Source organism: Rissa tridactyla, chromosome Z, assembly GCF_028500815.1.
Source record: "Rissa tridactyla isolate bRisTri1 chromosome Z, bRisTri1.patW.cur.20221130, whole genome shotgun sequence".
NCBI classification, from domain to species: Eukaryota; Metazoa; Chordata; class Aves; order Charadriiformes; family Laridae; genus Rissa; species Rissa tridactyla.
In genome coordinates this window covers 61,800,508-61,814,435 of record NC_071497.1, presented here as the reverse complement: position 1 = coordinate 61,814,435, position 13,928 = coordinate 61,800,508, and the positions used below count along the sequence as shown (strand labels likewise).

The window sequence follows — 13,928 nt, the reverse complement described above, 5'->3', positions numbered from 1 at the left end:
AGTTCATTATGACTAGACAGCTTTTAGTCAGAGCTAGCTTAGATAGTATTTGTTCCAGTTTCTCAATTTAGAATGAAAAGAAAATTTACCATGAGCAGGAAAAGCTGCTATAATTCTGAACAGTGTCTTTTCTAAACAAAACTAACTAGTGTACTCCATTGCACTGCTGGCAAAGAGACGCTTATTTTGATTCACTGATGTTTTTCCTTCTTGTGTACAACAAAATTATGAGGGTTTTGCTGAGCTCTAGTGATTTGAAATCAAAGGTTTAGCTTATAGATTCTGAAAATGTTTTATTTCTGTAATAACTGTCATGAGAGGCCAATTATTCTTGCTTCATAATGTATTTGGAACTTTTTCGTTTCCCATTAGCTTGTTTCTGCCAAACTTGCTCACTCACAATACGGAACTACTCAGGGGGCCTAGAGAATTTGGGGAAAATCAATATAATTTCTGCTTACCTGAAATTTTTCCTAATTCCTTGGGAAAGGAAAGAACTCAGGAAGGTGAAATGGTGGGCATTTAGGGATTCTTTTCGTTTGCCCAGTGATAATTATTTTCATTCTTGCTTCAAATGCTGCCTAACAAATCATTCCCCCTACTTCGAATGGGAAGGTAGTAAATAAAATTTGCTTTGTATTTTATTTTCCTCTCCGGCTAAGGCATTCTGCTGTGTTGCAATTAACGTGCATACCTGTTATTCAGTCTTCTGCAGGTTTCATTCTGCTTTGATGAAAAGTCTTGTTTCTTACTGAAATGTGTGTTTAGTTTGCATATTGAAACTTAGATGAATGATTTACATATCTAGACTTTATATTGGGCAGAACAGTAGATATTCTGTTGAAATCACATATAGGAAGCATACAGTGTATTCAAATGGAAGTTGCACATATGCAATGTGGAAGACATTGACCCAGGAGTAAATAGAAGACTGCATGGAATAACTAAATAAATACCCCCCAACCCAAAAGCTATGATAGTCCATCATGTAACGATGGCAAATTTATTTTTTTTTAACAGATGAACTGTGACACTAATCCCTTGGAAGCTGGACTGGAATACTTCGTAAAGCTAAACAAGGTATGTCCTGTGCTAAACAAGTGCTTTATTATGCCCAACATTATTCCTTTAAGTGCTTGAAAAGAAAAATGTAATTATCTGGGAAATAAAATGGGTTTAGAAAATGAGCTGAGCAACTTCTTTTTCACTGTATATTAGAATAATTACTTTAGTAAATACCAATTTGTTTTTTAAAAAAAGTTTCCGATTTTTCCTTGTTTCTTGCTAACAAAATTATATGTTAGGTCAGGAAGTTGCAAATACTCAATATTGTCTACATAAAAAATAACTCTTTGATTTATTTTTGTAAAGAAATTTGAGTCATGTGCTTTTGTAAACATATAGTACTTATATGCATGCTGAACAAGCCTGTTCATATTGTGAAAACATTTTACCTGCTTATTCTTGTTAAGAGAGTTGTCTGTAGGATCACTTTCCCTGGCTACCACTCTGGTACAGCAGTTACTGAAAAGAACAATAGATTTTTAACAAGAACTGCTGACTCACAACTTGGATATGAGTCATATATAAGTTAAATTAATATCTTGGTTAAAAAAAATAATAACAGCTAGTTGTTCGTAGAATTTCTGAAGAACTTGTTCCTGCCTGATTTGAAGTTTAGAAAATGGGACTGGTTGAATTTAAATATGCAGTAAAAATGAAAAGATGTTACTCTTTCTCCTTTTATCAGCATCCCCATTCATATTTTAGCAAATCAAACTCTGTTATAGTCTAATAGGTACAGAAATTGCTTGTAATTCTCTTTTCTGTTCAAAATGGAACCCAAACCAAGTGTCCTAACTCTGTCAAATAGAGGACCTTTCCATGAAACCCAGTGAAATAATTTCCCGTGCAGCTCTAATGTCATCTGTTCCTACCAGTTAGCCCATCAACTCAAACAACAGTTGCCTGCCCAGTGGATGTGAAGCTTCTAATGTAAAAAATCAGGTCCTGTACATTTCAATTTAGGTGCCCTAAATGAGGGGATATTTCTGACAATATTTTACTTTAGTTTTTCATCTGTAAAATAAAGTGCCAACATTTTTACATAAAGGAGATCAAGGAGAAAAAGTGATCTTTTTGAGACATTTCATCTTTACAATGATGTAATGTGATACAGGGACAAATTATCTTATTTATATTCCCTTTATACCTGAAAGGGTAATCTATTAGATAATAAATGACCCTTGATATTTTTTGCCATGTTATGTAGAAGCACTGATAAAAGGAATCCCAAACTTTAAGTTACAGCTCCAAGTAAACAACAAATCTTAAACTTTGTGTAGGCAATAATTATGGAGGCATGTTAAACCTAAGAACGTGCCTTTTTTCTTCATGAGACAATTTCACTGACAGTAACAGGGATGAACCCAGGAAGATGTTTTTCCTCTCCAACTGTTGAACCTGTCTATAGATGTTAAAGTTCTTCAACCTGTGCAGGATTGATAAAACATTAATTTTTGTCCTAATCTAACATCAGTGTGTGCTCTAGCATGCAATACAAGTTCTAAACTTGTTCTTGCCCAACTATGGAGCTCATCCACTGGAAGGCAAGGTGCTTCCATGGATGTCAATGTCAGTTCCTACATGTAGTGGAGTTACAGCTGTCTCATTTGGTACTGTAATTTTGCCCTAATCAGAAAAAATGACACATGCAAGGGAAATACAGAATCTTATGGAACAGGATTATGTTGGAGTTACTTGTCAAGGACTTTTCCATCTTGAGGATTATAGGAGTTATATTGTATGTTACTGTTGATAGTTTTTCTTCCCACTTCCATTTGATACATCTGTTTCTTTTCTTTTTTTTTCTTTTTTTTTTTTTTTTAATTATAAGTAGGAAAGCAGCCATAAACAGGGAAAGCTATTGCTTGCCAAAATGCCCATGCAGAACATGTGAAGGCACTAATGTGCATGGACCACTTGATTCTTTATTGCTCTGCACACTTCTCTGCATGGTTGAAATGCAGGCTTGGATGTTGTACATGAATGGGCATGGAATGAACCATAGATGCAGGATGTCAGCCTAAAACATTTGCCAATTTTGCTGAACTAATGTGGAAAAGGGAAATAATCGATGTTTATTTATTGACTCAAATGAGGGCAGTTGTGACTGTATGTTGACACTACAAAGGTACCTGAGCTAACTCAGATATTGGAAGTGGACTGAACACTGTAGCATGAAGTGCAATGTGAGATTATTTACTTTGCTTTTTGGCAGCTTGGGGCTGTGAGTCCCAATTCCGTGCCTCTGGTTTTGGTGTCCATTTGGCATGGCACAGACTTCAGCATACCTTAGAGGCCACCTTGACTGAAGACACGCAAAATATTCTGTTATCATCTATTGTTAAGAAAACGGTATAAAACTCTTATGGTGAAGGAACCTTTCCGCAAAAAAAGGGGCAAACGGGGTACAAACTACAAGCAACAGGTACTTAAATCTGCTAGAGATCTTGGTCTGTGGGGTTGCTGGCAGGCAATGTGCCTTTAAGCATGCGCCCCCAACTGGGGAAAGTGCTGATTTCTGTATAAATTAAAACCAAAATGCACCGTTTAGTTAATTACTAGAGTGCTTCTTACCGTGCAACAAGCAGCTGAAATAGCTCACAAAGTGAGCAAAAAGACTCCAGCATGAGTGAACTTCTAGTGATATGTCATGGAAAACGTAAACAGTTTCTAAACAGATTAAGTGAATGAGCAACCAAATGCCAGTGAAGGTAACAGAATCAAAAAGTATTTTCATTTCCATGAGAGGGCATTCAAATATCCGGGGAATAAATAGGAAGAGATGTAAATTCCCAAGAAAATCCTGACATTTCTCTGTGTTTATGAAGTTTAGTGTATGCATCATCTTCAAGTACATACGGACTAGTAATTTTTTGTGATGAGTAACAGGAGAAACTCTTAAAACCTGAAGTTGACAATTTTTTTTTCCCCATTGTCTATTAAATTATAGCATGACAATAACTAAACCTGTTACCTCAGGATTTCTGTGTCAACTTTCATTTTATCAGTAAGGCTGAAGAGATGCTATTGTTCCTCTAGAGTCTACTTGATACTCCTTTTTTCTCTAATGTTGGTGTTAAGTTGCGTCCTTGCACAGACAAGCAGGATGGGCTGTGATTAAACCAAAGTGGAGGGACAGTAACAGAATTAATTTCTAATTTAGAGTATACATTGTCTTCATAACTTCATAACAAAATCTGTCTGGTTTAGGGGTGGGATTTTTTTTAATACCTGTTATCTTTCGTTTGTTCAATTACTCTTACATTTAGTAAGTTAGATAAGTTGTTAGATAGCGTCATTAACTAATACTTTCATCTCATGAATAAGCACTCTGTTACTAAACATTCAATAGAGTCCTTGATGGTCTTTATGGCAGGAAATTCACAGAATATCTTTAATGAAGAAAAAGTTGCAATTCTTTTTTTATTCACATCCCAGAATATTATTTTAGTTCTGCTGTACTGTTTAAGTGGTCAAAGATACAGTACCTTTGAATGCTTTCTATTTTTCAAAACCTTATTTTAAACTTAATGGCTTTTTCAAATGTTATCATAGAAAAAGATAAGCAATTACCAGATAATAATTTACTCCAGACCTTTGTTCTGTGGCAGAATCAACTACATCTGTGTTTACCTTATCATATTTATAAGAATTTCATGTGTGAAATTTCAAAGACCTCCCAGTCCTGAAGATTCCACGATCTCCTTGTGCAGTTCATTCTAATCATTTGCTATCCTTATGTTAGAAAGTGTTTTCTTGCTACACTTTAAATTTATCCCTGATTAGTATGTTCACTTTTGACATACAGAAAAAATATTTCCTTATTTCAGAAGTTGCTTATGTCTTCAAAACCTGCTAGCATGCGCCTTTTTGGTGTTCTGAAGTGGTTGATTATTTTTAGCTAATTTAATATTCTTAAAACAGCCTATTTTTCTCCTGAGCATAGTGGACTATAAATCCCAGTAAAACTTGACGTTAGAATGAAACACCTCCGTGTCAACTTGGGTATCTTACAGAAATGATCTCTTTCAGAAAAGTTTTCCATGTGAACCCAATAGTGCCAACAGCCGTCAAGAGCGTACAGCTACAAAATTCCATAGTTAACTTTTGTAGGTTTGGTACTTGTTTTGCTATATCCAAGACTGCCATCTCCTGGGCACTCCCCCTGCAGCAACAGCTCACTGCCATTTGGAAAGAGAATGCAGCAGATGATGGAAACCCTTTGGGACCCTGCTGTAGTCCACTCTTCAGGCCAGGATCTGAGTGCTTAGCTAAGATTTAGTGTTTGTTTCCACAAGGAGGAAATACCATTACCAGAGACTATCTTTCTTTGTCGCAGCCCTGTTTATTTACTGGGTAATTTCTTTGTTATCCATTCCAAGCTTTTTTCCAGATTATACAATACCTAACATCTGTCTCCCTTCACTTTTTCTTAAGTATACTCTACCAGCACTTTTTTTTTTACCTTTGTTTTCTGTTCCTTTCCCTGTCTGCTTCTCACTATTTATGTCTTACCTCCACCAACCCTACTCAATAACTGCCTGCATTTCGATGTCAAATAATGTCTTTTAAAGACCAAGCCCTACCTAATTTTCTGACTTTGACATTAGATTTCTGAGATGTCTTTTAATATTGCACCTGTTTGTTAGACACATGAACATTTAATTGCTTCCTTATTCATTGTGAATAGAAGTTGTGTCATGCCCAGCAACTTCACATGGATAGGTGTACGACTGTAAATCAAAGGTACAGTTTTTGTGTACTGACTTAACGTCCAGCGTACTACACATAAGTTATCTCACGGGAGACTAGGATAAGCAGTTTTAAGACTCTGCCTCCATCCTTTTAGTCCTTTGGTAGCAGTTTATCTTATAGGTTCATGCCCTCCTCTTACCAATCATTTGTTTCCCTCTTTTTCACTCTGCCAGAACTGCCCCTCACTAGTGTCAGTCCAACTCATGTGATACCATGATCTAAAGTGATAAGTCCTTATTTATTAAAGCACAAAAAGATGAGTCTGTTTAGGGAAAAGGCTTTTTTGTCATCATTTCACAGATGCAGTTTGGGGAAAGAACACCAAAAAAGTTTGAACTGGCGCGTTTAATGTATCAATGATGTGGATGAGAGGATTCAGTGCACACTCAGTAAGTTTGCAGATGACACCAAGTTGGGTGGGAATGTTGATCTGCTTGAGGGTAGGAAGGCTCTACAGAGGGACCTCGACAGGCTGGATCGATGGGCCCAGGCCAATGGTATAAGGTTCAACAAGGCCAAATGCTGGGTCCTGCACTTGGGTCACAACAACTGCATGCAGTGCTACAGGCTTGGGGAAGAGTGGCTGGAAAGCTGCCTGGAGGAAAAAGACCTGGAGGTGTTGGTCAACACCCAGCTGAATATGAGCCAGCAGTGTGTCCAGGTGGCCAAGAAGGCCAACAGCATCCTGGCCTGTATTAGAAATCACGGAATCACGGAATCACGGAATCTTCAGAGTTGGAAGGGACCTCTAGCGATCATCTAGTCCAACTCCCCTGCTAAAGCAGGGTTGCCTAAAGCACATCCCTCAGGGCTGCATCCAGGCGGGTCTTGAAAATCTCCAGAGAAGGGGACTCCACAACCTCCCTGGGCAGCCTGTTCCAGTGCTCTGTCACCCTCACTGTAAAGAAGTTTTTCCGTGTATTTGAACAGAACTTCCTATGTTCTAGCTTGTGCAAGCTAGATAATAATGTGGCCAGCAGCACTAGGGAAGTGACTGTCCCCCTGGTGAGGCCACACCTTGAATACTGTTTTGGGTCCCTCACTACAAGAAAGACACTGAGGTGCTGGGGCACGTCCAGAGAAGAGCTATGAAGCTGGTGAGGGGTCTAGAGCACAAGTCTTATGAGGAGCGGCTGAGGGAGCTGGAGTTGTTTAGCCTGGAGAAAAGGGGGCTGAGGGGAGACCCTATTACTCTCTACAGCTACCTGAAAGGAGGTTGTAGTGTGGTGTGGGGCAGTCCCTTCTCCCAAGTAACAAGCAATAGGACAAGAGGAAACGGCCTTAAGGTGCACCAGGGGAGATTTAAATTGGATATTAGGAAAAATTCTTCACTGAAAGAGTTGTCAAGCATTGCAACAGGCTGCCCAGGGAAGTGGTTGAGTCACTATCCCTAGAGGTATTTAAAAGATGTGTAGTACTTAGGGACATGGTTTAGTAGACTTGGCAGTGTTACATTAATGGTTGGACTCCATGATTTTAAAGGTCTTTTCCAACCTAAATGTTTCTATGATTCTAATTGCAGAGAGCATGATCTACAAAAGGGAGCCCTAGCAGAATTATCAGTCCTGCCGTAGGCCTCCGGGGCTCTGGCCACAAACACCACTGAGCACTAGGTGAAGAGGGCAGGGAAAGTGGCAGAAAGGAAGATGTACATGCTGGTTGGGTCTCTGCAGCATTGCAGTGTACGTAGTCATCTATATCATCACCTGCGTAAAATGCTACTGTTCTGATCTGGTGACTCTACACTTTTGTGATGTGGTCTGTAGTGCTGATAAGCAGTGGTATGAAATCAAAATGTTTCACCCACAAGAAATTAATGGTAAGTCGGGATAAGCAGGAAAGCAACCACTTGTAACCATTTGCTTCTTAATTGATTTTTTTTTTTTTTTGCTTAACAATCACTGACTATAAAATAGGACCTGTGTCTGCAGTACCATACCAAATGATTCATTTTTATCTTCTCACTTCTAAAATACAGTATAGGGCAGGTGTGGAATGCCTGGCACTTCCTATCCAGATCTGCTGAGAGCACTGCTCCAACTTGATGCTGGACAGGCTGACCCACAAGAGTTTCCACAATCCCCACCCTTCCTTCACTTTGTCCAACTTCCATACCTCCTGTTCTGAGAGGAATGAGTACAGCAGTGATCACTGGCCCCACTCCACAAATTGGTATAAAGTTGTGTTTTGTGCCATGTCTACCCCATGCCAGAAAGGGTGGAGGATGTAGAAGTAAGTGCACAGGCTTCACTGAAGAAGGGATAAGGAGTCTATGGGAAAGCAGAGGTATCTGAAAAAGGATGGAGTGATGGAAAGGTATTTAAGACGGGGGAAGTACCCTTTCCTCCACCCCTCTCTTTCACTCCCTATTTATTATGCATATAACACATTTATTCCGTGTACTTTTCCACCTAAATCCTGTCCCTATCCAAATTAAAATTTAGGAGTGCAACCATATTCTATGGTTACTTCACTTGATGTCCAGAGGGTCATAAACCGGAGGATTTATTCCATAAATTTATACAGAGTATGAAACACATTAGAAGGAATCTTCTATGATTTTGTTATCTGTATAAAATGCACACATAGGTCACTCCCAGTGTGTTTGTTGGGCCATGTAGAGGAATAAGCACCCACTGACCTAGGAACTTTGAGCCAAGATAATTCAATAATTCATCAGTTGTTTGTATCATATTGATTTCTTAGGGCTGGCTGTTTGCATACAAGAAGGGCTTAGGCAGACTGAATGAAAGGTGCAGTGATGCAGGTGCCATACATACCAACTGGCCACATCTCCCTTAGAAAACTGTTTTATGTGGTGTTGGTTTGCTGCAGAAAAATAAACTTGTCAAATATGTGCTACCTGCAGAGACAAATGATCTTCAGTTATCGCCCTGGTGAGAGGGCGTATCATTTGGAGTGTTATCCTGATATTATTTAAGACCATCCAACTACAAGTAATTAAATTCAAAATATTGCATTGATGCTGTCTCCAGTGTGTTGTAACATGATGGTTATAGCAGATCACAGCAGCTGTTGATGCTGTCTTACTCAGCTGGGTGGCTTTGTGTACGTAATCTGGCTCTATGCCTGCAGTCCTAAGTAGCATACTAAATAAATTACAACATTTCATTATTAAGAGATTTGCATATCTTTGCTGCCAGTTATTGCCAAATAGATATGACATTTTTCTTCCTAGATAACTAGACTTTATTCTGCTAAACTGCACAATCAAAAAAATTTTTTTTGAAAGTTTTATAGATAATTTCTATTTCTTCGCTTCTGTTAAACCACAAGATTTTTACAGAGGATTAGGATCTGTATGCTATTGAGAGCCAAGCACACTTGAAACACAGTAAATTAAACTTTCCAGGGTACATTACTGTGCCTAAAAAATCACCTTATTGGTCAATGTCTCCTGAATTCTTTTTCTAAAAAAAAAAAAGTGTTTTTATCTTGTGCTAGAACGGTAACTTACACAAGGTAAGAGCCTGATGAGGACAAGGGCAAGGCAAATATATGTGTCCAATGTATTAATAGATGAGATAATCAATGGGCTCCCTTTAGCTCTATGCTATTTGAAAATCTTAATTGAATTATCTTTGTGATGTGATTTTCCATTGTAATCTTTGTTAAATAACACAAATAAAAAGCACAACCTGTCTTTCCTTATTTTATCTGGTGAACTGCACTCAAAGAATATGAAGCTAAGTAGTAAATACTGTCTTTACCTTGAATCTAGAAGTGATTTTATGTTATGTGAAAAACATTACCTCTGCCAAAGCTTAATACTTTGGGAGGTCATGCCAAGATAATGGAAAGTTTTCTGTATTTTAGGTTTAGCTTTTTAGGACTCACTCTAAGTAGGAAAACTTTTACATTGTTACTACTTCTCAAGTGAGGGGTTTTTTTTAAAACTAAGATAATAAGAGCAGCTTTCAATTTTATATTTGTTTGAGGGTGGAATTGTTTAGGGTTTTCCTTTGTTTCTACTCTTTTTCTTCTGATTTTTTTTTTAAATATTCTTTTACTGAATGATACTGTTTTGAATGGGATTTTTTCTTGGCTAACATTTAGTGTGACATGCTAAAACAAACAGAAGCAATCCCCAAACTCACTATTTTTTCTCCTAGAAACAGGAAGCAGTTGTTACCAAGAATAGCCAGATTAAGTTTGAATGAATCTGTTTCCAAAATGCTGTTTTGATTGACTGATCTCGTGCACATGCACTCATAAATAAAAAATGAATAGAGGTGGAAATGTGCATAGTGTACAATTGACATGGATACCCAAGAGGTGTAAAATAAGAAGACTGACCCAGTCAGATTCATATGGTTAGAATTTCTGAAGAAGTTGTTTTAAATGTTTAAAAATGTATAAATGCACATATTGTTGGCAGTTTTACATCAAATATACACATATATTTTCATACATACATTTTTATCCCTGTTCTTAGTGTTCATATATGTATGTGTGTGTTTATATATGTCCATATACGTATATGTACACACATTTTTGTAGCATGTGTGTTTGTGTGTGTATATATATTTATATATTTGTGTATATTTTGCAGAGTTTAAATTCAAGGTTACCTCTTGGTTATATTTCCAGGCCATGATTCTAAAAAGACAGAAATATTCTTAATCTTCAAGGAACATAAAATAAAAAAGAACAAACCCATTACATGAACTGCCCCAAATCCATCTCCAGTTAGCATATGAACTATGTAGTGATTTATTCCAGGTGGCCAAAAGCCTGGCCCAGTTAAAATTATTTGGGTAAGAATTTAGTTTGGTAGCTATAACCAATAAGCAATGAATGATTCAGAGATACATAGATTCTAAAGTCTGCTAGCTGCTTGCTCTAATGGTTTCCGTATCTAAAAGGTAATTAAGAAGTGGAAGACAAAATTATTTTTGCTGTCAACCTCAAGGTTCCAGTAATTAGTATATTAACAGAAGTTAACTGTCATCTATAAAGCTAATCTGGAAGTGACCCATAAAAGCAATACACATCTGTTACCAGGTTGTACTCAAGGCTCTGATTATGATTGCTGCATTAACCTTTATGGAAACTGTTTTCCCATTTCTAAATGACGAATTCATAGAGGTATAAATTAACCAGAAATCTTGAATTAAAAAAAAAAAACAAAACAAACCCAAAACCACAACAACCCCAAACATTAAAATGATCAGTGTTTTATAAGGCTTTCATCTCTCTCTATGTCTCTGCACTTACAAGTATCTGAATACTCCAGAAAAAAGGAGCTGTGCTCTCAGTACAGCAGTAGCTACATCAGTGCTGTGTGATATGACATTCACAAAGTCACTGATTACAATTCTTTCCTCTAGAAAACTTGATGGTGACTTGGCTGAGGAAAGGGGCACAGCAGAAGATTTCTGTCAAAAGCTTGTTCTGAAGGAGTCCTCTCTGTGGCTACTGTTATATTACTAGGAGACAAAAAAATGAGGATTTGCAGACATTCATACTGCCATTTTAGATGCCTTAGTGTGTCAGTAACGTCCACATTGGGTTGGAAAATATGACATAGGACTGAAGGGAGACCTAACCTCTCCCAGAGCAGCATCTGGAAGACAGAAGGCCGCAGGGTATATGACGTTGTATTTGAATACTTGTGTTTAGTTCCACAGTTACGGTCCTCAAGCCTAAACACTAGGTGTTACATTAGCATGTATGGGAAGGAGTTGATTCTGTGCTAAGTGTACCTGTAGAATATTTAATTCATTTATATTTCTGTGTCATGCAAAGCATTTTAGTCTGTGTCATGCTGTGGTATACAGTCTTATTTGTCCATCAGTGGACAAAGGAAGAGCTACTGATATCATCTACCTGGACTTCTGTAAGGCCTTTGACATGGTCCCCCACAATACACTTCTCTGTAAATTGGAGAGATATGCATTTGATAGATGGACTATTTGGTATAATGAATTGGCTGGATGGTCACGTCCAGAGAGTAATGGTTAATGGCTCAATGTCCAGATGGAGATCAGTGACAACTGGTGTCACTCAGGGGTCTGTACTGGGACCAGTGCTGTTTAATATCTTCATCAGTGATGTAGACAGTGGTATTGACTGCACCCTGAGCAAGTTGCAGATGACACTAAGCTGAGTGGTGCAGCTGACACGCCTGAGGGATGGGATGCCATCCAGAGGGACCTGGACAAGCTCGACAAGTGAGCCCATGTGAACCTCATGAGGTTCAACGAGGCCAAGTGCAGGGTCCTGCACTTGAATCATGCCAACCCCCAGTATCAATGTGGAGGATGAAGGGATTGAGAGCAGCCCTGCTGAGAAGGACTTGGGTGTACTGGTGGATGAAAAAACTGGACATGACCCAGCAATGCGTGTTCACAGCCTGGAAAGCCAACCGTATCCTGGGCTGCATCAAAAGAAGCGTGGCCAGCAGGTGGATCTGCCCCTCTAGTCCGCTCTGGTGAGGCCCCACCTGGTGTCTTGCATCCAGCTCTGGAGTCCCCAGTACAAGACAGACACGGACCTGCTGGAGTGGGTCCAGAAGAGGGCCACAAAGATATCAGGAGGCTGGAGCATCTCTCCTGTGAGGGCAGGCTGAGAGACTTGGCGTTGTTCAGCCTGGAGAAGAGAAGGCTCCAGGGAGACCTTATTGTGGCCTTTTAGTACTTAAAGGGGGCTTATAAGAAAGATGGGGACAGAAGTTTTACTGGGGCCTATAGCAACAAGGACAAGGGGTAATGGTTTTAAACTAAAGGAGCGTAGATTTAGACTAGATTTAGACTAGATACAAGGAATAAATGTTTCATGAGGGTGGTGAACCTGGAGCAGGTTTCCCAGAGAGGTGGTAGATGCCCCCTCCCTGGAAACATTCAAGCTCAGGTTGGACGGGGCTCTGAGCAACCTGATCTTAGTTGAAGATGTCCCTGCTCATTGCAGGGGAGGCTGGAGTAGATGACCTTTAAAGGTCCCTTCCAATGCAAACAAATTCTAGGAGACTGTGATTTGTGTTTCTAGTTTTAGGTGTTTCCTTTCATAAATGTTCCTGTGTAGTAAAAATGTAATTCTATGGGAAGTGAGAGGGAACTACCAGTAGCTGCTTATTGTCTGGTCTGAGATCTTTGCTTTATCTTTTCCAGCAGCATCTTCAAAGTTATGTTCTAAAATGAATCCTCAGAGTCGCATCTTTTTCTGGTCTGGGTCTGGTTCTGTATTTCATGCTGTCTTTTCGCGAAGGGGGCCATCTATGATCCTGATGTGCAACATCTGCCTTATCCTCAGTTGGTCCACCTTGATTTTCAGACTAACTGGCCTGTAACTGGTTCATAATCTGTTTTCCACTATTGCTTACAGAGTCTAATCTTTCAAAGTTCAAAAACTCCTCATCGCTTTAGTAATTTCTTTTGAGCCTACACATAGACATATGTGAACTTAAGCAAGGACGACAGAAAGAATAACTCATGAACTAGCTGCATAATAATCTATTCCAAGTACAAGTATAATGCGTTGCTTGTAATTCTGACAGTGCAATAATTCTCTACAGAAGTTAAAGAACATTACCAGAAATAGTATTTTTGATGTCTTCAACAATATTTCCCTTCTTTTCTCTTGAATGCTTATCAAATGAATATAATTCCTGCTTCAGACCTACTAGAGCTGTCACTGTGTCCTAAGATCAAGTGTCCTAAAATAGCTTTCACTGCTACTCATCTTCTTAGCAAAGGCTGGAAAGCTAGAGGACCTTGTAACTGCTATTATGTTTCTTGCCCACGTGGTCAGGCTGGTATGGATCTGGCAAATTAGTTGAATACAAATCTTTCATTCTGTCTGATCGATACCTTTAAAGAAGAAACAAATAGGCAGAATTTGTAAGCCACTGCTCCTAATACTTACTGCACAGTTATTAGCAATAATGATATCCAGCCTGATTACTATTTTATCCTCTGTCTGAACTGTCAGAACTGTCAGCATCTTTGAAAGAGGCTTTCTCTTGGTTCTTGAGACATTCTGTCCAGGACCACAAAGTTTATAACAACTTTTCTTTTTTTGGCTTCTTTTTCCAATTTATTCTCTACCCAGACAACTAAATAAGGAAGTTGTCTGAGTTACATTTAAGA

General features: G+C 38.7%; 1 protein-coding gene across 1 annotated transcript in view; it reads left to right on the top strand.

Annotated features, from left to right (window-relative positions):
* The window catches only part of DMGDH (dimethylglycine dehydrogenase), a 48,424-nt gene that overhangs the window by 31,522 nt on the left and 2,974 nt on the right, over positions 1 to 13,928 (top strand). Inside the window, exon 14 of the mRNA XM_054185503.1 lies at positions 1,021 to 1,080. Coding sequence (XP_054041478.1) covers positions 1,021 to 1,080 — 60 coding nt within the window. The remainder of the gene's footprint in view (positions 1 to 1,020; positions 1,081 to 13,928) is intronic.